The sequence below is a fragment of the Emydura macquarii genome, unplaced genomic scaffold (assembly GCF_026122565.2).
Source record: "Emydura macquarii macquarii isolate MOO-44397 ecotype Brisbane River unplaced genomic scaffold, CSIRO-AGI_Emac_v2 contig_2422, whole genome shotgun sequence".
Taxonomy (NCBI): domain Eukaryota; kingdom Metazoa; phylum Chordata; order Testudines; family Chelidae; genus Emydura; species Emydura macquarii.
This window is the reverse complement of record NW_027132559.1, coordinates 29,163,457-29,186,854: the sequence shown is the minus strand read 5'-3', so window position 1 is coordinate 29,186,854 and position 23,398 is coordinate 29,163,457. Positions and strand designations below refer to the sequence as shown.

Genomic DNA, 23,398 nt, shown 5'->3' with positions numbered 1-23,398 from the left:
GCAACCCCACCTCCACCACCAAGAGATCCATGGACACTTCCATGGGTCCAGAGACAATGAACACCAGACTCAACGCTGAGGAAGAGGTCATGGACAAGGTCGAGTTGGAGGACGATTCAGAGCAGGGAACAGGGTCGTTCTGTGCTGTGGGAAGAGAGGATCTCTTCTCAACCCCAGATGGTGTGAGCCAGTCCCAAAACTCCAGCTCTGGTGTGCAGGATGCAGGAGAGGGGAGCTCTGGTAAGTGATCTTTTTGAGTTGATGCTTCTCGGTTATATTAGGTACAGCTGCAATTTGGTTTGTTGCATTCTATGGCTGGTTGAAGGAACAGAAATGTACAAGAGTAGCTGTGTTTGCATGTGCTTCTCATTCCCTTGTACAGTTAAGCAGTGTGGTGGAAAAGTGTGTTAATACACACTGGTTTTTCACAGGAACCCTCCAGAGAGATTTCTAAGAAACTTTCCTGAAGATACTTCCCAATCCCCTGCCAGAGGTTCCTTGGCAGAGATGCTTTGTTCTTTCCCCCTGTTATAGGAAACTTTTCTACACCAATCAGCAGAACTCACCTTGTTGTGGGCGTTCACCAAGCTGTGTGCTTGTCAGGGGACAGTGAGAAAGAGGTGTATTTTACTGTAATGAATCAATGCTGTTAGTGCACTAACAATCATGCTTCTGTTCATTGTTTTTTGTGCTTCTACATACCAGCGGAGTGCTTCCACTTGATAAGAAAGCGATCGCAGAGGAGCAAAGAGGACAGGTTTCAGGAACTGTTCCAACCCTCAATCTTTTCCACCTTCAATCTTTTCCACCTTCCCATAACTCCCAGCTGCAGAAAGGGTTGAGTTTACAGTGGGATAGCTACCCACAGTGCACTGATCTCATTGTTGATGCTAGAGCAACAACTGTGAACATACTTCAGTGACAGAATGAGTGCTGTGTGAACAGTCACAAGCATCAGCACAGAGTGTCTTCACCAGGTGCACTACAGTGGCACAGCTGCATCAGTATGTAGTGGTTCTAGTGTAGACTAGCCCTTAGTTTGTACAATGGGCTCAGTCTACAGAAGCAAAAACTGTGTGACCCTCTAGCTGTTAACAATCAGTCTTTGTAAATTCATTTAGCAATCTAGGGCCTTCATAAAAATAAAATCTCAGTTCCACCAACCTGCTCTAGCAAAACCAATTAGCTATCTGCTCTATTTGTAAGCGCCCTTTCCTTGGATCACATTCTAATGTGAAATGTACATAATATATATCCATATTATCTGCTCATTCAGCTTTTCCAAAATCCAAGGAATTCTACAGCATAACAGCAGAGTTGTTAAATAGGTAAATAGCATTAACACAATCAGATAAAGCATGAAGGATTATTTTTCTGAAATATACCAAATATGGCAATATCTGAATGTGCAGTTACATAGCAATGCAAATGGCATGGTTTTAGTTTTTGAAGTTCAGGAGCTTTAGACCAAATAAACTAAATGAATGAGTGGAGACTGCTTAGGCCCCATTCATCTGGCCTTAACCTAAAGCTGCAGGCAGACAATACAGCTGGTTAGAAAGACAAGTAGGCAGGTCAGGCAACAACCAAGTATAAAAAAAGAGAAGTAGAATTTTCTAGAGAATTTCAATTCCAAAAGTGGTGGTTGCAGGGAAGGGGATACTGGAGTTTTGTTTCAATATGTTTTACAACCTGAAATCATTTAAATGACAAAAGACATTGTGATGCTCCCTATTTCCCAGTCCCTCTACCCGCCCCAATTCCTTCTCCCTTAAACTGTGTCAAGTTCCCTATCCCCCATTTTTAGGTCCCAAAGCTATTTACAAAGGACATTCATCATTAACCCCATTGTACTGGTGGGGAAACTGAAGCACAGAGCCTTGCCTAAAGTCACACAGCAGATCCGTGGCCCAGCTGAGCATCCCACCCTGGCTCTAGTCCGCTGGACCCTGTCACCAGCTGCCTGAATCAACTCTGGCTGAACCCAGGCTGTTTGAAGCTAAGAGGCAGCCTGGCAGCTCTGAGGGTGGCAAGGCCAGTATCAGTCCTAGATCTTGGAGCCACAAGTCCAAGTGGCACAGCTTCATCCACCGCCCAGACAGAAGCTTCATGAAGGGGGGGAGCGGGTCAGGATACCACCGACCCAGGGCTGAACCAAGCCTCTGGTGTCTTCACTCCAGCCCAGGTAAGCCGGCAGGTTGAGGCACGTGCTAGAGCACGAGGCCGCGGAGCTGCCAGGTGCAAGGCGCGGGGGGCAGGGGCGCTCTCAGCCAGTCCCTGTGCTGCCTGCCTCTCCCAGTCCCCGCCGGCTGCTGTGCCCGCTCGCTCCCCGCTGCAGGATGCGCAGCAGGCGCCCGCCCACCCGCGACGCGCGCTCTTGTCTTGCCCGAGCCCAGTCGTTGCCCCCGGCCCAGCCCGTGGCGGCGGGTCCCTGCAGCTCCCGGCACACTGCTCCCCGCCCAGCCCCGGCTGCTCGCTGCCCAATGAGCGCGGCCGGCCGGCCGGGCGGGTGGCGGTGACGTGCGGAGCGGGGAGGCGAGGCCCGGCTCCGGCTCCGGCGGCGCGCTACGGGCCTCAGTGGGTGAGCGCGCTGGTGCCGAGGGCAGCGGCTGGGCGGGATGCGTCCCCTTCCCCCCTGGGCGCGGCGCGGCTAGCGGGCGCCTGAGAGCCGAGTCTGGCTCGGCGTGTGCAGGCCCGAGCCGGAAGCAGGTGAGAGGGGAGCTGGGGCAGGCGGCGGCCGCGGGGTCTGTGTCTGCCTAGGACGAGCGGGAGGGGTCGGTCTGCCCGGTGCCGGGGGTCTGTCGGGGCAGGCCCGGGGGAGGCGCTGTCAGCAGCTGGCTGAGGTAGCCGGGGCTGGAGGAGGTGAGGACGGAGGAGGTCGTATTTGTAACTCAGGCAGCCGGCTGGCGGCCGGGCACGGCGCGGCGGGCACAGGCCCCCTGTTGGCGAGCAGGTGCCTGGCTCGCTCGTCTCCTGGCAGGGGCAGCGAGAGTCTCTCTGTCTTCCCCGTCCTAGCTTCTCAACGCCTGTGCCGAGCTGCACCGCGAGAGGGGAGCGGGCGAAGTGACCCCTAGAGGCAGGCAGGCCCAAACCCAGGTGATCACTCCTGGCCGGTGCGTGGTCCCAGCCCTTAGTATTGATCAGGTTCAGTGAAACCGCCTTAGACATTTCTGGGGAGGTGAATTTATTGCCGGGAGAAAGGTGCCAGATTTTGGAAGTTGGAAGAGAAGATTCTACTGAGAGTTTTCTTGTTAAAAAAGTGGGATTATGATATGGGTGATCATAGGCTGTTTATTTCCATAAAGTTGTATGTTTTGAAAGCTGCTTTAAACTAAATATATCTCAAAATTACTTAATTCTGATTCTTTGTATTTATACTAGCTATGAATATATTTCTGTTCAGATACCCACATTTCCTTGGGAAGAAAATTTATCATCAGACTATTTTTAAGAAAAACATTCTTCACGCTAATGAGACCCATTGCAGAGGAACACACTTTGAGTTACTATTCTACTTTCACACGTACAGTAGTATAGTTTCTTAAAATAATGAGATCATGGTACTACAAAACCTCACTATAGTTTAAATAAAATATTTACTTAAAATAAGATCATTCTGTTTTTCATTGCTTTGGTGTTAGAGGCATGGCAATATCCATCAGTTTCATTCTGAAGTATGTAGCTCTTAAGGAGTATTTGTCTTAGGGTTTTTTATTTTTGTAAAGCCCTGCACTACATGAGTAACAATTAACCCTAGAGAGAACCTGGTTGTGTATGTAACGTGTTTCCATTTAATTAAATGGACAAAGTTAACTTACAAAACCCAATCTTTTAACTTGCCAGTAACACCTTAATTTTATTTTTTATAAATGTAAGTAAAAATAAAATATCTCTAGGCATCTATACAGTGCTCTAGGTACCTATGCCATAAAATAAAAATACACAAAAGAATGGAAAAGAAATAGCGACGAGTATAAGTGACAACTTTAAAAATCCAGATTACTTGTGACTTATGTTCTTCATTTAGTTCTTATATTTCTTTCAGTTTAGAGAGAGGAAGTCGGTCAGTTCTCTTGCACTTGGCTTATAGGCCTCAGTCATGCAAGCTGTTTTGCATGGGCAGACTCCTGTACCTCCACAGAGTTCTATTGATAGAGACTATGTAGAAAAGGTTTCAGGGTTGGCAGCCATAGTGTGTATCACTTTCAGGTTCACGGTGTTGCAATGTTTGGGTTTCAAACGAAGCAGGAAAATGCATCTGTTTTAAAAAAATATTTTTCCACAATTTGAATAAATTCTGGGTTTTTTTATTGATATGGGATTCTATAAAAGCTTGTCTTTAGTTCAAAATTTAAGTTTTGTAAATTTAAGGTGACAGTCTTCCTTTAAACACTGGCTATGCTTTTAAAACACTAAGAAGGCAGTCAGTTCCATTGACTTGAATGGGACTGCTTGCATGAGCAAAGTTACATGTGTGTAAATGTTTGCAGGAATGGTCCTAAAGCTGTAATGAGGTACAAAACTGAATGTGGCCTTAGGCCACTGTAGTTTATCAATCCTTTTTAATCTGATTTAAAGAACGAGAAGTAAGGCAGCAATAGTGGGTGAAAAACGGAGACTTTTGCTGCTCCACAGATTCTGTATTTGTCTTGGCTTTACTTCTTAATGGCTTTCTGAATAAATCCTTTTGCAGAGAAGTAATTAAATAAAGAGTATGGGTTTGAGGGCTGGTTATTAAATATCTGAGAGCTGACCTTTCTTTTCTTTAATGAATATGTTAAGCTCTAGTCTCATACTGTAATGTTACTGCAAAAAGAGTAGAAAAACCAAAAAAGCATTTCTTCCTTTTGTTTTGCTGACAAGTAAAAACATTTTTCACTCACTTCAAATCTTAGCATTATATAAAATTAAAATGAAAAAAGTACTGTAGTCTGTAAATATGCTTAAGAATTCTAATATATATTAATTTATCTAGGATTGTTTAGTTTCTTCAGAATCAATATACAACCAACTATTTAAATGGTTGGGAGGACATTTTAAATTGTATATCAAGCAGGGGGGGCTCCAGTGCTGAATTTTTCAAAAATGCTGTTCAGAAATCGATACTTTCACTCATCTGGAATACTGCCAAATTGAACAGTAGGGATTTCCAGACATGATTAATACTTTTCAGGGGCACACATATTGGAAACATTAAGAAGTAGAAAATATACCTTATGACATTTTTCTTTTAAGGCACTTGCTGCTGCCCAAACATAGAAAAGATCTTAATATTGAACTATTTAACTGAAACTTAATATTAAAAAGCTAAAAATCACAACAACAACAAAATAATTCTGAAGTGATGTAGTGCTCGAGCAAGTAAAATTAACAGTGATTATTAAAACAGAACACTTAAATGTCATGGTAAAGAGGCAACTAGCATTAAGTGTGAAAGAGATGAAGCGTGTATTCTTTCATGAAATCCTGCAGTTGATCCATATGAGTATGAACTTTTTTTTTTAAAGTCCTAAATGCTGAGGCAACACTTTATCCTGGCACTCTCATTGTCGTTTTACCAATTTTGAGGTGCGCTGTTGTGGCAGATGGAGCCATCCAAAAAGAAGCACTTTAGCATGTGTTTTAATACATTGAACAATTTGGCAAGTTACTGTTTATTTGTGCAAATACCCTTTTCCTGTAAGTTTGATTATCAGAGGGCATCTGACTCAACTCCTCTTGCCTTCTGTGTTGAGATTAATAACAAATCAGATTATAATAGTAGCACTATAAATCAAGTCATTGTCTTTTCACAGCTGTAAACCACAGGAGAAACTATAATGTGGCTTGTACCACCCTGATATTTAACGTGGAGATGTGACAGTAAAAATAATTCCCAGTATAGTATTCCACCTTGATCTAAGTGAAGGCTGCCTTAATCACAATAAAGCATCATATGATGGGATTTATAATCTCCGCATCATACTTTTAGCAACTGCAGTCAGCTAGCTCTATGATCTACACATTTGGTGCAGCCTTCAAACTTCTGAAAAATGATCATTGTGGCCCTCAGCTGGGGAACTTCTGTAGTTTGTGCATAGAGGCTCTATAGACCACTTAATTTTAAATATAGTGATTTCAGCATAGTTTAGAATATATAGACGTTTTAATAATTAAAATGCTTGTTTCATGATCTGAAGCAAGAAATAAGTATTAAAGCTATAATGATGGAGGCAGAGGATATTTTCTGGGGATTGACTGCTGGGTTGAGTTGGAGTTAATGTTCCAGCTAGTCATTGAGTTGGGCATTTCCTAGCTGTTAGAGGCCCTCATTGCAGTTATAAGCTTAATGGAATGTCTTTTTTTCCTATTTCATCTCAAGATGTGCACTGCTAATGCATTTTTGTTTACAGTGTCGGTGCTTTCCTAGCAGTTAATCACCAATGCAGTCGAACTTTATGTGATACAGAAAGAAGCTGTCTAATTAGTTTGGCAGGAACCCAGTGAAAAACAAAAATAGGAAACACTTCATTTTCTGTCATTCAACATATTTTATGTGTCTGTCGTAAGTTGTTGGTTCTGGAAGCTGGGAAATAGAGTGCCATCCCTGCAAGACTAATAACTTATAGTTTGAATTCATAGAAGAAATACTATTGCGCTAGCTTTTTCTAATATATCTTTTTAAGTTCGTTTGCTTTCATTTCATTTCATTTCATTCTCACATTAGTTGATTCTCGTAGCCCTTTTATTGAAAAAATTGGCAGGTTGTTATGTACAGTTGTTCTTTCTAATTAAAATTTTAGCTCTGATGTAGAATCTGATGTTTAGTGAGGTTTTAATTTTTTTAGAACTCTGTTTTCCCATCTAGTTGAAAAGGTACAAGGAGTTGAAGTTGCTTGTACAAGATCAGAGTAAATGGCTCACTTAGGCCCCAGTCCTGCGAAGAGTTACGCAAACACCTAACTTTACACATGAGTAAACCGACTGATGTCAATGGGACTGCTCAGATTGTAAACTCTCTGGAGTAGGCAGTGTCTTTGTGTGCTGTACAAACACAAAGCAAAGTACAGTGGGATCCTGGTCCATGACTAGGTACCCAGGCACTACAGTAGTGCAAATAATAACAATATTTGTGTGAAAGTTTTTGCAGGATCAAGGCCTTGGTCAGATTTAAACTTAAGAACCTCTTAACATTCTGCTTCTCTAATCAATTGTGTATAAAGAGTAATTATATCCCTTCTGTAGATCAAATGTATTGCAGATAATAGAACAATCACTTAAATATAAAAAAATAAATATAAAAAATATAAAAATATAAAAAATGTGACATTTGATCACCCTTGCTGGGGAATTGCTTGATATGAGGCATCTGTTGTACAGCGTTCTACATTTGCTTGAAAGCGAGTTGCTCATCCTGACAGATTGGGCTGAGACTATAAAAAATTTTTTTAAATTGTCCTTAGTTTGAAGTGAAATCAAATCTAAGATTCAATTCTTAAAAAACTAGTGTGTTGCATATGTTGATTTTTTTACACTAAGCTTATTGCACGCAATAGGGGTTCCTTTCATTCCTCTATTCCCCATCACAAGATCTCTGTGTGTCACCTTCCATCCTCTTCTACTTCAGGTATTCCCTGCAACCCCTTCCTCATGCTAGGACTCTGTGTCCCTTAGTCCCACCTACATCGTATGTGTTTTGAGTTTTTTAATACCTACAACTCATTTTGGGAGAAAAATCTTAAAGATTTGGCTGTGAATTAAGATTCACTTGCACATGTATTCTCTACAATTCTCTAGTATTCTCTACAATTCTCTAGTATCTAGCAAAAACTGAGAAAATAGGAGCTGTCAACCATATTAAATGGTGGATGGGGGAGGGGGAATTCAAGTCTGGAGGATGGGAGCAGTAAGGAAATCTTTCAGGGTGCCTTTGCAGATTCCAAAAAGCAGAAAAATGCACTAATCATATTTTACACTGAAATTCTACACTTACACATATGTACAAGGACTTCTGCTCTAGAAAATATTGTGGTTTAATCTCCTATTGATTGTGTTTAAATCTCATGCACTAATTTTAATGAGAATTATGTGGTGATACAATTGTTTGTTTTATTCACAATCTGTCTTGCATGCTTATAAGCAAACATAACTAGAATTCCTAAAAATCTCATGTACCAATGTGTGTTTAGATTTTAAAGCTGTTTTCATAAAGAATTTTATATTCAAGTCAATCCTGCAAAGACTTAAGCATATGTAAATCTACTGAATTTCAGCAGAAGCTTTAAGGTGTTGGTTTTGTCTTATAAACCATAAAATGACTTTTTACTGGCTGCTTGAGAGAGAGCTTCTTTTTGCGATACTATCTCACATGTCCAAGCTAACAGCCCTCTACTTAAAATATGAGGAGGCTGGAAGCAGGGCTTTCTCAAGGTGGGATCCTTGATTTTTAGAATTCAATTTTCAATGTCCCATCAGAGCCTGGATTTGGTGACTTTCATGAAATCTTGCATCTACCTGTTTCTTTGAGGGAATGAGGGGGACAAGAAATGATCAAAAATCCATGGAGATAAGATCTAGATAATTCTGGGATTTGGAGTATTTTTAGATTTTTTTTTCTTATATCTATTTGACATCTTTTTTTATTTCCGTGTGTGTCGTTAACACTTGTAATATGCAAACTTGTTAGGAGCAGTTGGGAAAAATGTAAATAAAGGGGTATATGTGTCTGTACACACAGTATTTTTATTTATTTATTTATTTATTTTTGTATTTCGAATGTCCTGTTCAATGTTTATACAGTGATATCACATGCTTCCCCTTCTATATTTCTTTATATACATGGGAATACATACTGGTCCTAATCTTGTGGGTCTTAGTCACCCAAGACTCCCATTCAAGTCATGGAAGTTCTGTATGAATGAGGACTTTAGAATCAGACACTTACTTGACTTCTTTCTCACACTCCTCTGTATGTCCCTTACTCATCTAAGAAGAATTTAATGTTATTCTTTCTTGACAGCACATTACCTTCAGGAAATGGCCTCTTCTAAATCATTGCTGAATTTTCTAACCTTCACGTTTGGATCAGCAATAGGATTTTTCGCATGTTACATGCTATTTAGCATAGTGTTGCAAGAACAGGTTGAGATCCAACCTCATATTCTTCATAATGATCCCCATGGTGGACACTCAGAAGAAACTGGAAGTGATCAGCTGGAAGGACAGATGAACTTCAATGCTGATGCTGGGCAGCATCAAGGTATTTTTGTTATATGTATTCCCATGCCCACATCCAGAATATAAATCCAAGTAGGTTTCCCCTCCCAAGGCATTGAGTTGTGGATTTTTCTTTACCAACTTGCATTTTCTAATAAAAGTGATTTTTCAGGGAGCCCACTGCTTGCCAAGTGTTGTATCCAGACTTGCAAAGGGAGGTAGTAGTTTCTTTTTAAAGGTTTGCTGCTGGAACTTCTTAAGTGGATAAACTACAACTAATACTTTTTCTGCTCATTTGACGCACTGACAGTACAGTACTTCATAGGTAGCTAGATTGCTTTTTAGTTTTACTTAAGCTAATTTAGGAGCATCTGTAATTTGTGATTAAGCTTTTTAAATAAAAGTCAAACTTTAAAAGCAATTAATTTACCTTTAAACCCAATCAGTCAAGTTAATTACATTTTAGAAGGAGAAAAATGCTATAGCCATTGATTGTCTGAAGTGTGTGTAGTAGTATAAAATTATTATATAATAATACTTGAAGATTCTTGAATAAAAAGCTATGTGTAAGTTCAGAGTGCTTTGCAAACATTAACTAAACCACCTCAACCCTGTATGGCTATTTTTCAGGTATTAAAACTGATGCATAGAAAAGTTAAATAATTTTTTCAAGGTTATACAAGTCTGTGACAGAAAATAGAGCTAAAGATTCCTAGCTTCCAGCCCCATGCTCTGCCCATTAGATCAGTGGTTCTCAAACTTTCTGTATTGATGACCCCTTTCACACAGCAAGCCTCTGAGTGCAACCCCATCTTCCATGTGGGCCCCTGGCCCCCGGGGGCTCTCCACTCCCCCTTTGCCCCTGGCCCCCCACTCCTGTGCCCACTTGGGGAAACAGACCTGCATGCTCAGAACAGCTGGTATTGTTGCTTGTCCCTACCTCAAAAGCTGCTCCTCTGCATGCCCCTATGAGGTTGTGAGGGGGGAGCGAGGAGCAATGTCAGGGCTGTCTGCATCCAGTTTACTTTCCCAACTTGGGCTGCGTAAGGGGAGGTCAGAGAACAGCAGGTCCTGATGCTCGCCTCCCAAAACTACCCGGTGAGGAAGGTGACCTTGGATGCAGGGAGCCCTGGCATTGCTTCTCGCTCCCCCACCGTCCTGCAGCCCCATATCTGTGCATCACCGGTTGCCCCCTTCCCCATGTTCCTCCGCTAGGAGGAAGCAGGGAAGCTCACAGCCACGCACCTGGCAAGGGTCAGGGCTCACAATCTCGTGACCCCCAGTTTGAGGACCAATGCACTAAACCATCAAGGGGAGATTTTTCCTCTCCTTTTCCCCTAGTTTCCTTTTAATACATGTAACGTATATAATGGAGTAAGGCTGGTGATCTGAGTTTCATGGGGGAATTAAATGCCATAATCTCATGATCAAAAAGGACATATCAGCCAATTGGTGGTGAAAAGCATGTTCAGCAATCCAAAGCTGTATTTATTCAAAAACATCAATTAATTCTGCTGTACTTCAATTTTGTTGTTCTCAGGAACTCAGAAAGAGTAACCATATTTATTTTAATTATTTATTCCATGCACTTTTTTTTTTTTTACAGTTAATATATTTGATAAACTGTAAAATTTAGGGTCCAAATCTTGCCTGCAACTGGACTCCTTGTGTGAGTAAGTTACTTATGTTAGAGTTTGCAGAGCCAGGCCACTAATCAGTAACTTAAAACTAAATATGTTTAAACTGCAAAATGCACACAAATCTGTTCTCTGAAATATGCACAGTATTATAGTAAATTATTGTAAGGAAAATGGGCCTGACCTTGTATACATATAGACAAACATTTTTAGGTCCCCATCCTGCAATCTGATCTGATCCTGATTAGAGTCTCATTGACTTAAATGTAGTCAGTTGAAGTCAGTGGGACACTATGTAGATGTGTACACTACAAAATTATGTCGACCTAAGTTACATGGCCATACAGCTGGAGTAATTAAATCACTTTTGTGTGTCCACACTATGTTCCCGGTGTCCACAGTGTGCATCCTTACCAGGAGCGCTTGTACTGATTGTACTGTCAGTGTGAGTTATTGTGGGACAGCTTCTGAAAGCTAGTAACAGTCAGTGTAAGCAAAGCAGTGTCTACGCTGCATCGACCTAACTACATTGACATTGACTTTATGCATCTGGTGAATGTGGTGTTAAGTCAGTTTAGTGCGATTGTAATTATTACATTTTAGGTATTAAAACTAAACATTTTAAAAATCTAATTTGCTTTTCACCATTAATTTTTACTTAACATGGACTGGCTTCAAATTTTTATAGGTAGTCAATTTAAAAAAAAAATTTCATTAGCTTCATAAGGCTATAGGAAAATTCTTTTAAATAAATTGGAGTTGAATTTTTAAAAATTGATGTAAGTTTTGTAAAACCATGTTTGCTTTTTGTGAGAAGATCTTAGGCTCTGTCTACACTGATGGATTTATCCGGTTCGTTTGAACAGCAGTGAAGACACGCTCAATCGATCTAAAAGTTGATCTAATAAAACCACCTCCCCAAAAAGCATAGCGCTGCATCGACAGGTCCTGTCAGCTCAGTGGAGACGGCGTGCTAAACGGAAGTCCCGTTGACTGCTGCCGAATTTCGCTGGTAGTGTAGACCCAGGCCCAAATGTCCCTTTTACTTCTGTTGTAAAACTACATAGGAATAAGCATTTGAAAATAATTTAAATGTTTTCATTCATTAATTTAACTTTGATCTCTGATGCGCATCTATACTAAACATAAAATCATACTCTTCCATTTGTGTTCATACTTAACAAACACACTAACATATCCTGGAATGGTTTTTTTTTTCCCCTTTAGATGAGAACAAAAATATTGCAGAAGGATTATATCAGAAGGTGAAAATACTTTGTTGGGTAATGACTGGGCCTCAGAATCTAGAGACAAAAGCCAAGCATGTTAAGGCTACTTGGGCCCAGCATTGCAATAAAATACTATTTATGAGTTCGGAGGAGAATAAAGACTTTCCAGCTGTGGGACTAGAAACCAAAGAAGGCAGGGACCAACTGTACTGGAAAACTATTAAAGCCTTTCAGTACGTACATGACCATTATTTTGATGATGCTGATTGGTTTATGAAAGCAGATGATGACACATATGTTATCCTGGACAATTTGAGATGGCTTCTTTCAAAATACAATCCCGAACAACCAATATACTTTGGAAGAAGGTTTAAGCCTTATGTGAAACAGGGCTACATGAGTGGAGGAGCAGGATATGTACTGAGCAAAGAAGCTCTAAGGAGATTTGTTAATGCATTTAAAACCAACAAATGTTCTCATAGCTCTTCTATTGAAGATCTAGCACTTGGAAAATGCATGGAGAATATTAATGTAGAAGCTGGAGATTCAAGGGACACAAGTGGTAAAGAAACTTTTCATCCCTTTGTGCCTGAACATCACTTAATCAGAGGATATCTACCTAGAACATTTTGGTACTGGAATTATAATTATTATCCTGCTGTAGAGGTAAGTTTTTTCAGAAAGGCTGTGTCTGTTATATGAAGTACATTTCTGAAGTTATATATGTAGTGATTACAGGATGTTAACTGTCTATTATTAAAATGTTCTGGGAAAATAAAATGATTTTATTGTGGTGCCTGAGACAGCCTTAAGGGTGAAATCATTATATAATCCATTTATAAATTGAAATTTGAAAGCAAATACCTAGTGTACCATAAGAATTTGTTAATCTGAAATTATTTTTACTGCTTTCATGTTGTAAAAGATGGACTGGATGCTCAGTAGGTCTCTACTATCTAACTCCTGTGCTGTGTGTGGAACTTGTTTACCACAGGATGCTGGCTTCTTGTTTCCTTTTGTTAAATCACATTAAAAAGCAGCTAAAATACATAAATATTATTCCTAATGTTACCTGTCCATGTAAGCAACTGCTGTAGTTGCCACTAGATTATTATGCAGTCATGAATGGGAGGGAATATGTGGTCCATAGGACAATTTAAGGTGTGGTCCATGCTAGTTTGAGAGCCCCTAACCAAAGTTACTGAATTTTTTTGTAATTTTAGAGGATACTAATTGTCTGTCTCAACTACAAAGTTGAGAGGAGCATGAGAAATTTGCCCTGAGTGCAACTTAACTTTTTAGCACCTCTTTTTAAATTGCAAATTTTTTTTTTTTTTTTTTTTTTTTTGGTTAAAATCAATGCTACCATTATATAACTGAATATGAAGTCTTTACTGTTGACCTGATTTGCAGAGAGATGGAAATCCACATATCTTTCTAGTCAGTGAGAACTATAGCTCTTGAAGGTAATGAGAGCTGAAGGTAGTTGTACCTCAGAAAATCTGATTTATATATTATATATATATTATATTATTATATAATCTCTGCAGGAGCTTTACTAACAACCTAAAGGTAAGAAATATAGGACTGAAAAGGACCTCCTGCTATTACAGGCAACCTGTCATATAATCCTGTTCATAAATTGATCAAGCTCCATTGTAAAACTAGCTAGATTTGTAAGTTTAATAGCAATGGTAACTTTATTTGTAAATGGAGTGGGAATATAAAAGGCATCCTGTGTTACTGTAACTGTTACTCTTGAAGTCAATGGTGAAAACTCCCTTTTCATTTGGGAGCAGAATTAGGCCAACACTGAATACTTTTGAAATCCCGCCCATCTTATAACACCACCAAAGCATTTCTGATGTGTACAAAATGCAGCATGGTTGTAATAATAAAGAATTAAAATGTGCCATTTACTAAGTGGAAGAAATCTTCTGTCCCACTTTTAAGAGGCTAATTTGATAGCACTTTTAGAGTGATATAATAGGACAGTAAAACAAATGATTAGGATGAATGATTAGGCAAAAAATGACACTGGAACATGCATTGTCCTGTTTTACTCTGAGGAACAAATATTTTAAAAAGAGATGGTGTGTATGTTGTTCAACGCTCAGTACAGTATTGTAGCCTCATCTGATTTAGGCCCCATACTTGATAAAGAAGGAGCTTTTGAATTATTTAAACACAGTTGCCCCTTAAACTGGTTTTGAACATGTCTTGCTGGTATGTATAGGTCCAAACTGTATCTAAGAATGGTGTTTAAAAAAATAAAATTCAGAAGACCTATTTGCTGCTAGTTTTGCCTAGTATTGATTATGAAATATATAAAATACATACACACAATTGCATTTAAGTCACTGGGATGATCTCCCAGTGGAAATGGTGGAAGCAAGTTGCTTGGTATGTAAAGGTTAATTTTTTTAATGTGAGTGTTTACTCCAGTTTTGGTCATCTTTAATTTTTCTGTACCTGCATATTTTTATTCAAATCTCATTATCTATAGTGCTGAGGGTGAGGGAAATATCTTTGTAGACATAGTAAGCCAGTGGTTTTCAACCTCTTTCATTTGCAGAATCTAAAATATTTCAAATGGAGGAGCGGACTCCTTTAGAAATCTTAGATCTAGTCTGTGGACCCCCAGGGGTCTGTGGACTAGATGTTGAAAACCACTGTTGTAAGCTAATATCCTTTTCCTCCTGATAAATCTGGAAGATAATTTCATGCATGATCCTCCTTTAACTAATTTCTACTGATCTCTGCCAAAATGGTTCTGCTTTTTGGCTAGTCCTCCTGCTGAATATCTCATGTGGGTGTAAAAACTAGATCTGTTACCTTCAGCTCTGTGATTCCTCATATATTCATTTCTAACGAGTAGAGCTGCTAAGCTGTAAAACTTGTTTTTTATAGGTGGGACATGCAGGTATTTTCAAATGCCTTGTTTCACATATGAAGGTCAATTAACATTGTATAATCTGTGTAACGTGTTAGTCTTGTTTTCTATATAGGGAATATGGCCAACAGCCATACCACATCAGATTGTGACCTCATATCTTACTAGCTAAATGGGATGGGTTTCAAGGAACATTAGATGCTTGTTGCAGTCAGGTAAAGGAATCCCCAGATTACCAAGCACCATGCTGAGAAAACAGTTACTTAACTATTTACAAGTTTATTTGGGGCAAAGGAGATGTGGGGGACTTAAGCAGATTAGAAGAAGAACAAGACACAGAGTACACTAGTAACTATTATATGAGTTTCAAAAGTATAATCAAATTAATGTTACTTATACCTGAAAACTATAACAAGAATACTATTTAAAATCTTACCACCACGAGGAACAGGGTCATGACGCCTGACCAATGGGGGACACGAGAAAAACTCGGATTAAAAACTCGGACCGGTTACACTTGACAGCCCAGCAGAGGACTCGGGGGCGGGAAGAGGTAGCAGCTCCAGGTGATCAGGCTGGCGGGCAGATAGCTCTTCAGCCAGGCCCGCCGAAATGCAGCAGTTATTATGCACTTGGAGGGGTGTGTAATATTCGTAACAGCTGATGGCTGCCCCTGTTCGTGAGAGGTGTTCAGTATTCGTAACAGCCGATGGCTGCCCTGGGCTTTTTGCAACGTCCCATTGTTTGCCATTTCAGACGTGCTATCTTAGGTGTGTCAGTAAAGGTCCCGATAAGGTCAGGTCTCAGGTCTACTGTAATTGCTGAGCGGGAGGGGGGTGAGCGGGGGCGAGTGCCGGTCACTAGATATTATACTGTCGCCACAGTGCTGTAGGAAGTGATGCTGGTGATTTAGTAGGTGGTACTATTACTACTTTATCAGCATTGAGCCAGTGTAGTAGCATGCTGTTTGAAGCACTTTGGAGGAGCTATTTTTGGGATTATATGTAAAACCTAGGTCCTTGTTATCAATATTTTAACAATAAAACAGTGAAATTCCTAATATTTTTTTTAAAAGATGGGTTAGCATTTGTAATTGGTGCAGTGTGATCTGTAGGAATGACCATATGATTGGTTCTGAGATCTAATATTAGCCCTGCCAATGACTCTCACTAGATCTTGGGAAAATTTCTACAGTTTTCTGCCTCCGTTTCTCCATTTTGTAAATCAGGGGTAATATCCCTATCTCATGTGGGTGTGCAGGATTAGTTGTGTGTTTATACACCACTTTAGCCTATTGATTAAGGATAGATTTCTCACAGGCACAGTGGGGAGTGAGACATCTAACTGTGTCATTGAAAATCTGTCCTTAAATCGCTAAGTGTTAAATTTTATTAGGCTTGAATTTCTGACCGAAAACCAGTGTTGGTAATTTTATTTTGCTTGCTTTAAATTGCTCCCTCGGTTTCAGCTGGATATGGTATTCTTCACAGCTTGTCCCAAATATGTTTGTAAGCTGCTGTTAAAGGACCTAGTCTCTCATGCACTCTATCAAAATCAGTTGGGTTCTCCAGGTGAATTATTTATAGGACTGGGCCCAAACTATCAGTGTTTCGCTTGACGGTGAGTGAAAGCTGCCTGTAAAGTGCTTTGGATTGAAAGGCATCTATAAATATGACTATATTATATTTTTATAAATCTCTTGGAGCACTTAGATTTGTTAGCTCTTCTTAGTAATAACTAAAATATTTGTTATTTCAGCACAGATTCTGAACAAATACCCTATATGAATATCTTTAAGTATTTACATTCCAAATCAGGATGGATGGAGATATATAAAACCCAGATGAACATCTAGAAGTGTGAAGAGAACTGTAACAGAGTGTTTGGCAGTCAGTTCCCTTTTTAAAATAACTGGTCCACCCAGATAGGAGACCATTGATCTTATCATGTTTTTAGTCTTTTAAAGTCTTCATGGCAACAGTTAGCTTTATCATGGATTATAAAGGCATGAGAACCACTGAAGTTGCTGATAATGGAATATCGTGTAAATGTGTTAACACTCTTCAAGAAATTAAAACAGATATTTAGGATCCAATACTAAAACCTAATATCTGGAAAACTGATGTTAGCTGCTTTCTGGGCTGAGTACTACGGTTAGGAAAAATAGAATTGCCTTACCATGTCAAATCAGTGATTCATCTAATCCAGTATTTTCTCCAATGGTGGCTAATTCCAGATGCTTCAGCAATAGACAATTATAGAATAGCCTACCAATAGGAAAGCTTTCCTAACTCCAGATAGAGGGTCTTACCTCCCTTATAATTTGGGATATAAATGGACACCCAGTTATATTAGTTACAACTGTATAAATACCGCTGTTTTTGGAAGCCTACTGAGTTCCTGGCTGAAAATCGATGGTTTATTTCTTTGCCATTTTCTAATCCATAACAATGCTTTACCTCTCACTTCATGACTGCTTGGTTTAGTTTACTGAATAGGCTCTTCAGAAGGACTTTGTGAAGGACTTTTTGAAAGTCCAAATACATTACATCAACATGTTCTTCTGTATCTATTACTTTGTTGTCTTATTTAAAGAATTTCCTGACCAGATGTCCTGCTTATTTGCCTTTATCATATTCAGGTAGGTGTATTAGTAGCATTATTGTATAGCCTAAGAGCCCGTCCTGGATCAACACCTCATCGTTCTAAGTGATGTACAAGCACATCTCTCTTATCATTTCAACCAGTTCATTTGAAAATGAAGTTTATGGGTCTCAACATTTTTAGGATCAACCCTAGCACTTTCTTAAAATAAGAATAATAGATACAAGACTTGCTACCTTCCAGTCCTCTAGCATAGTAATTTGATTTTAATGAGGGCTTGCATATTGTTAGCAGCTCAATCACTTCATTCTTAAGTTGCTTCAGAAACCTTCAATGAGCACCTTCCATTCCTGATGACTCATTATGATATAATTTATTAGTTTGTCCCAGCGCTTTCTCTTTGACAGCTCAAATATGGACATTGTCATCTTTTGTCTGATAAGAGTATCTCTTGTAGGTAGATCCCCAAAATACATGTGGTAAGGACTGATACAAAGAAATAATATAGCTTCTCTGCTGTGTCCTTATCCTAGTTAATTATTCCCTTTTACTCTGTTAGCTCAGTAGACCTACTAATTATCTCCCAGACTTCTTACTTTTAATATGCTTGCATTTTTTTATTTTTGGCTTTTTTTTTTCGCTAGCTGCTCTTCATATTCCCTCTTAAATTTTACCTGCCACAGTTTACTTTCTGTTCGAACTGTATTTCAAGTGTTTGAAGAACACCTATTTGTTTCAACCTCTAAAACCCTGACATTTAACCATAGTGCAGGGCAGTCTTTGCGTTTCTGCCTTCTCTTTCATTTAGCCTCTTAACCATTACAGTACGCTTATGCAGCTCCCATGCTGAGTTTAAGGATAGTAATTTCCTCATGGTAGGGTCTCATTAACTAACTTTGATTCAGTTTTATTTTTTTTTTAAATTTGTCTCTCAAGTTTTTAGTCCTTTTTTTGTGTGTGCACAGCTCTTTCAATGAGAGTTTAACTAGTTTGAACTAGCACTGGTCAAAATATAGGATGCAATTTGTAGAAACAAGAACCCACTTCTTCAAAATTTTGAAAATGTAATTGAAATTGCAAATTTTGAAAAAAAAATTAAGCACCTTTAATTTAAACAATGTGGCGGAAAAATTAGAGACATAAGAAATCTCAGGAGTTATCTGTTGTTGCTCATTGTTTGCATCCAAGCAGAAATCTGTCCGAGTACCTTGTTAGCTTAATGTCTTTAAACAAAGTCCTTTAGCTGTTTCTGGTGTCTTTGTTTTAACTACAAGGAAGGAGATTTGCAATTGAATTAGAAATATGGGGGACCAAGCTTAAGATGTCCTGGAGAATAGGTTAGAGGAGAATTGAAGATAAGGAAAGGTAAATGGGAAGAAACCTGTATGGAGATTCTGGGAATGGGGGAAATAACAGGCAAAAAGTGAGTTATTTCAGTAAATGTAGTTTTGAAGTAAGGGAAATATCCTTTTCCCTAATGTTGTATGGTGGTGAAAAGAGTTAACATCCTTTATACGCTAGGAGGTGTAAAATGAAGTTTAAAATTTTGCAAAACTATGCAGCATAAAAAAACCCCATAACTACTAAATATAAACAGGCAGTCTGAAATCCCTAAAGTGGGTTTGCTATCATGAGTATGAGAGAGATTGATTTTATTTTTTCCTTTTTATCATCATCATCATTATTATTTTGGGGAAACTTAATCATTTTCACTTACGGCTCTTGAGCAATAGGTCATGAGCAAAAAAAAAAAAAAAAGTTACCTAGATATGCTATTTAGGTAAATCAAATCTTCAGTGAAGGCAAGTAGTTTCTTGGGGCTTGTCCACATGGTAGAGTAATGCGCACGATGGGATGCGTGGTTTTTAAAGAACACTAACGTTGCACATTACAGCAGAACCTCGCAGATATGAACACATCGGGAATGAAGGTTGTTCATAACTCTGAAATGTTCATAACTCTGAACAAAAACTTATGGTTGTTCTTTCAAAAGTTTACAACTGAATTTTGTCTTAATACAGCTTTAAAACTTTGCAGAAAAAAAACGTTGCTTTCCCTTTGTTTTAAGTAGTGTACGTTTAACACAGTACTGTACTGTATTTGTTTTGGGGGTTTTTTTGGTCTCTGCTGCTGCCTGATTGTGTACTTCCAGTTCCAAATGAGGCATATGGTTGACTGGTCAATTTGTAATTTTGCTGTTCATAACTTTGAGGTTCTTCTGTAATTGGTCAGGGTAGACCTTGCTGGTACTAGGTAAAAATTCCATAGTGCACTTTAACATAGTGCTGTCTGAACGAGTACTATGTTAAAGTGGACTAGAGGACTTTTAGTGTGCACCAGCAGAATCCACACAGACCAATTAGTGCACAATATCTTAGGGAGTTTTTGAAATCGCATCCTAGTTGTGCTCATTGCCACACCAGGTAGATGTGCCCTTAGTCATTTTGTCACAAAAACTAATCACATATCTTTTAAGAATGTTTGGTGATATTAATTTCCATTTGGGGATGATGATCAGTCAAAATAGTATACCAGGATCTGAGTACTCCATTTTTCCTACCAAACTTAGGCTTTGAAATGTGTGAATTATTGATAAAGGTGAATTATTTGTTCAAGTGAAGCCAAATATGTTTTATTTACACTTTAGAGAGAGATTATTTTTAACATTTTGAGCATATTTTGAAATATCCTCTGATTAAGAGTCATTGTTTTGTTTCTCCATTTTTAGGGTCCTGGATGCTGTTCTGATCTGGCAATTTCATTCCACTATGTTGATTCCACAACTATGTATCAGTTGGAATACTTGGTTTATCACCTCCGACCGTATGGTTACCTATACAGGTACAATCCTGACTCACCCAAGAATATTGAAAAGCAAAGCGTAAGCATAGCAGTGGATAATGATGCAAAAGCTAAAGCAGAAAACTCCAGAAACTGAATCAAACTTCTACTCAAAATGTGGAATAAAATGTGTTCATTCCATAAACCAAAAAAAGTTTGTGAGATAACATCAAGGTCATGCAATAAATACTTGCTGTAGACAGCAGAGCATTTATGCACTAGCATACAGTAATTTCCAGATTCACCGAGTATTGTTATTAGTTTATTTCTATTTAATTTACACATTGCTTTACTTTGTTTTTTGGGGGAAGGATTGTTTGTTTATGGAAATGGTCTGGCACCCAAAAGTTACTGTTTTAAATCACAGTATAGGTTCTCTTACTATGATTTTTTGAATGTTCCCTATAAATTTCCATTTATTTGACTGTAATATGTAGTTCCATTTCTCTCTCTGAAGGTTTGGTCTGTTTTATAGAGTGACTTTTTTCTCTGCCTTCATTTTAAATTTTCTCTGTCTGTCTCTCTTGTGAGTGCGTTGTACAGTTATTCAGGTGAGCCAGCCTGAATGCAAGGATCCTTTCAAAAAGTGCATTTATTTTGTCCACTATGTGGCTATTGGGAGTAGCTCCATGTCTAATTAACTAAAAGTATCCACTCATTATCTAATGTGACAAACTCTGTATTTTAATATATTGATTATTTCTTAATGAGAGATTAGAATAACTATAGAATTTTTGCTTTCGTGATCAATATAGTATACACATCATTAGCCCAGTTTAAAGTTCTGCCTAGCTTGACATGTTGGCTGTCTTTGGTCCTCAGTTTGTCAAAAGCCTCTTCATCACTTCTTTACTGATTTTCATCTTCATCATATTGATGAGTTTGGCCAAAACCTTACTACTCATAGCCAGTGTTTTTATGAGGGCATAATACTGGCAGCAAATGGCCTTACTAAAATGGTTACCACTGTTCTCCTTGAGGATGTTGCGAGACAATTTTGTGAGATTTATTACCATTGACTCTGGAGTAGAGTGTCTGACTTTGAGAGACGCTAAGTTATTTGCCAACAAATATCATGACTTACCTACTTTCTTCTATTCTGCCTTGTGACATTATGGGAATAACCACGATATCTCATGAATAAACACAGCCACCTTTGCTGCTCCTCGGTGTCTGAACATGGGATGTATTTCTAGTACCACTGATGTTATAATGTAGTGATTTAGTTATTTCATATTTAAATCTAAATATTTCATGATATTTTTCACTAGCAGGATTGCCTCGCATCAGCTGGAAGCAGTAGGAGCTTTAATGTGTGCTGTGAATTGACTTGCACAACTCTTTAACGTTTGAACCTGCTGGGTAATTGAAAAGCTCTGCTTTTTATCTGAGATTATGCTGATGCTGGTCCAGAGGAGAATATTTATCATTCTTTGTGTTTCAGCTGACCTGCAGAAAGTGGTTAAGGTTAGCAAAGTATTCCCATATGTGAATCATTCATTAGGCTAACATTAGGTCATAGATGAGATACAGCCAATAAGATTGTTAAATCAACATATTAAAAGCACTGACAGCTATAATGATTAATATATTGTTCAGAGTCATGACTAAACCATTTTCTTAACAGCTGATGGAGTTTAATGTAAATTTAACAAGTTGATATTTTTTATTTAAAATTATGTAAACTCAGCCAATGTAAAAGACCTACTGAATCGCAAATCTCTAGTTCCTTACAACCATTTTCTACTCTCACACATCTTCAGTGTCCTTCTTTGACCTGTAACAAAAAAGCAAGTTCTCACCTAGGTGTAGATAGCCAGTGTTGTAGTGAATTGGGTGGGCTGTGTGAGAGAAATGCAAATATTCTTCCCCAATAAAGTGTTAGCAAAAATAACTTCAGAAAGCATTTACTATCTGGCTAAGAAAGATTCTGCTTCTGTCCTCCACCCTATATGCCCAGAAGGCAAAACAGAAGGTTTTGCTTTTCAGTATCGGGCTGATTCTGCTGAGAAGTATTGTTTAATTTTTTCTAAAACTGTGCTGGCTTTTCTATCAAATGCCAGTATCATTATGGCAATAAAGTTAATTATACCTAATGATTATTAACTTGTTTTTACTTTGGTAGCCATTTTACCTGTTAGCTTTCCAAAATTGGCTTCCTCATAAACTTTTATGTCAGAGGGCATTCTACATTTCAACATTGCAGCTTCCTTGTATAGTGTTCTGCAGTTGCAAGCCATTGATTTCAGTGTCATGTCATCACTTTAAGAGCAAGTACATAGTGAAATGGGTACTTCTGCAGTCCAGGCAAGCTACTCTAATGAATCCTTCCATAGTTGATTAATTGCTTTTCTTAGAACATGCCTTTGAAGTGCAGGGGCATAGGATGCCTTATGCCACAGTGTTTATTCTTGATTTTTAATTTTTAAAATGCCTGACAGTATTCTGTATTCATAATGTAGTGATTAAAACAATGCAATCGCATAAATCTAGTTTAAATTTCTTTAAGAAAATTACCTGGCAGTATGTTTTCTACAAACCCTACGGTTTGTACTGAGAGTCAGACAGGTGGATTTTGTTCTTTCAGTAGGCTTTTTAATATTTAAGTTGCTTTGTTTTTCAGAAGAACATTCATTGGACATATGCATTAGTTTCCAGAGGCATGAGAATATCATGAAATTATCATATTCTCTAAAGCTCTTACTTGAGGGCTGATACTGTTACGTTATTCCTAATTGAGTTTAGCAGTTTGCACAGCACTTGTCTGCATGAGTAGAGAAACTCCCCAACGATACTCACCTTGTCTGTCCTTTTGCTCGAGTTTCATTTCCCTTTTGAGTTTTTTCTGATCTTTCTGAGAACGCTTCTACAGCTCCATCCAAGTGAAGCAGTGTTCAGATAATCTTTTCATGTGTTGCTATTAGTTCTATTATGGGGTTCTCAAACTGGGGGTTGGGACCGCTCAAGGGGTCGTAAGGTTATTATGGCAGGATTGCAGG

General features: G+C 38.7%; 1 protein-coding gene across 2 annotated transcripts; it reads left to right on the top strand.

Annotated features, from left to right (window-relative positions):
• Nucleotides 1–235: 235 nt before the first annotated feature.
• On the top strand, nt 236–22,495 carry C1GALT1 (core 1 synthase, glycoprotein-N-acetylgalactosamine 3-beta-galactosyltransferase 1). 2 transcript variants are annotated; one of them, XM_067562148.1, is made up of 4 exons: nt 236–240; nt 8,999–9,238; nt 12,060–12,727; nt 20,287–22,495. In XM_067562148.1, exons 2-4 carry the CDS (start codon nt 9,016–9,018, stop codon nt 20,494–20,496), a joined length of 1,101 nt encoding a protein of 366 aa, XP_067418249.1. In that variant the 5' UTR covers nt 236–240; nt 8,999–9,015; the 3' UTR covers nt 20,497–22,495. The 2 variants fall into 2 exon arrangements, with proteins under 2 accessions (XP_067418249.1, XP_067418248.1); XM_067562147.1 differs by lacking the exon at nt 236–240 and adding an exon at nt 2,557–2,709.
• Nucleotides 22,496–23,398: the final 903 nt, after the last annotated feature.